This window comes from Neomonachus schauinslandi, unplaced genomic scaffold (genome assembly GCF_002201575.2).
Source record: "Neomonachus schauinslandi unplaced genomic scaffold, ASM220157v2 HiC_scaffold_6638, whole genome shotgun sequence".
Lineage (NCBI taxonomy): Eukaryota > Metazoa > Chordata > Mammalia > Carnivora > Phocidae > Neomonachus > Neomonachus schauinslandi.
The window spans coordinates 1-1352 of NW_025415326.1; the positions used below are offsets into that span (position 1 = coordinate 1).

General features: G+C 62.4%; 1 protein-coding gene across 1 annotated transcript; it reads left to right on the forward strand.

Moving 5' to 3' along the window:
- Window positions 1–167: 167 nt before the first annotated feature.
- On the forward strand, window positions 168–701 carry LOC123324017 (testis-specific Y-encoded protein 3-like; the record flags this gene model as incomplete). Its single annotated transcript, XM_044912541.1, is given in 3 exon segments — window positions 168–279; window positions 379–524; window positions 617–701. Coding segments are annotated over 3 exon segments (343 nt in total), but the record flags the coding sequence as incomplete, so codon positions are not given.
- Between the last annotated feature and the right edge of the window lie 651 nt (window positions 702–1352).

Consider the following 1352-nt stretch of genomic DNA (forward strand, 5'->3'; position numbering starts at 1 on the left):
CACGCACAGCCACACCCAGCCGGGTGGTGCTTGCCACGCTCATGCCTGGCCCAGCACCCTGAGGCCGGGGCGGGTGATGGGACAGGAGGGCGTAGCCAAAGTTATCCATCCCCGAAGTCAGGACGCGGAGATTTCACCCCCGTCTCCCCCACTCTACCGCCCGGCAGGTGGAGGAACTCAGGTTTCCCCGCGATAGCCGCAAGATCCTGCTCTTCTTTCGCAAGAACCCCTACTTCCGGAACGAAGTCGTTGTGAAGGAGTATGTCCTCAGTGCTGCTGGTAAGAGGCCGCCGCCTGGATGGGCGGCCGCACGTGCAGGAGGGAGGGTCGAACCCGATTCGATAGCCAGCGCCTTCTCGCATACCCGTCTTCCTGCAGGGTACAGGCTGTCTCATTCCACTCCCATCCAGTGGCACCAGAAATAGGAACGGGAGGCCTACAGTCGCAGGCAACACAACACCAGTCCTAACTTCTTCAACTGGTTCTCGGACCACAGCTTTGCCGGGTCTAGCAGGATAGCTGAGGTGGGTCCAGTGGCCGAGAGCGTGAAGGACGCCGCTGGGTTCCCCGGCCGCTTGGGATGGACCTCTGTGCCCTGCCCCGTTTCCCCTGCCAGATCATCCGGGACGACCTGTGGCGCAACCCCCTGCAGTACTATGTGAGGACGAAGGCTCCAGGAGAGGGAACCGAGCAGAGGACAGGTGAGGGGCGCAGTGTGTGGGCGCTGAAATGTGCGCCGTGGGGCCACCTGGGACCTGGGCTGCACCCGTGGAGACCCTGAGGCTCAGAGGAACTCTCAGAGGCCGTGACCGCCGGTCAAAAGGGCCTCACCGTGACACAGGGCGCCTGGACAAGGGCAGTGCCAAACGCGTTCTGCCTGGGGAAGCTTGAGGCAGGCGGGGACGGCAGCGTCCATGAGCAGAACTGGAGAAGCAAAGCCGGCTCAGCCGCTGCACTTGTGGGATCTGTCATTCCGTGGCCATGAGCCCCACCCTCAGGTCTCCTAGCACCGCCTTCCATTTGGTCCCAACGAAGCCACGTCCCGCCACGCTTGGCACAGACGTCTGGGCATCCTGGCGTAAAGGCTCACCCCACTGCCCCGTCACCTTTCTGTGTTGGTCTGGTCAGCACACTTGTGTCCTTCATTTCCATTGGCGGCTCCTCGCACCCTGCCCCCACGCCAAGCACGCCGAGATCACTGGCCAGCGTGCAGAGTTTAATTTATGACGAGGGTGGAGGAGAGGTATGGAGATCACAGTCAGCGGCAGGGAGTGGCAGGGGAGAATGACCACCGTTCCCGGGGAGGGCCTTCAGACACTCAAGCAACCTGACCTATGGCCCAGAGAAGGTAC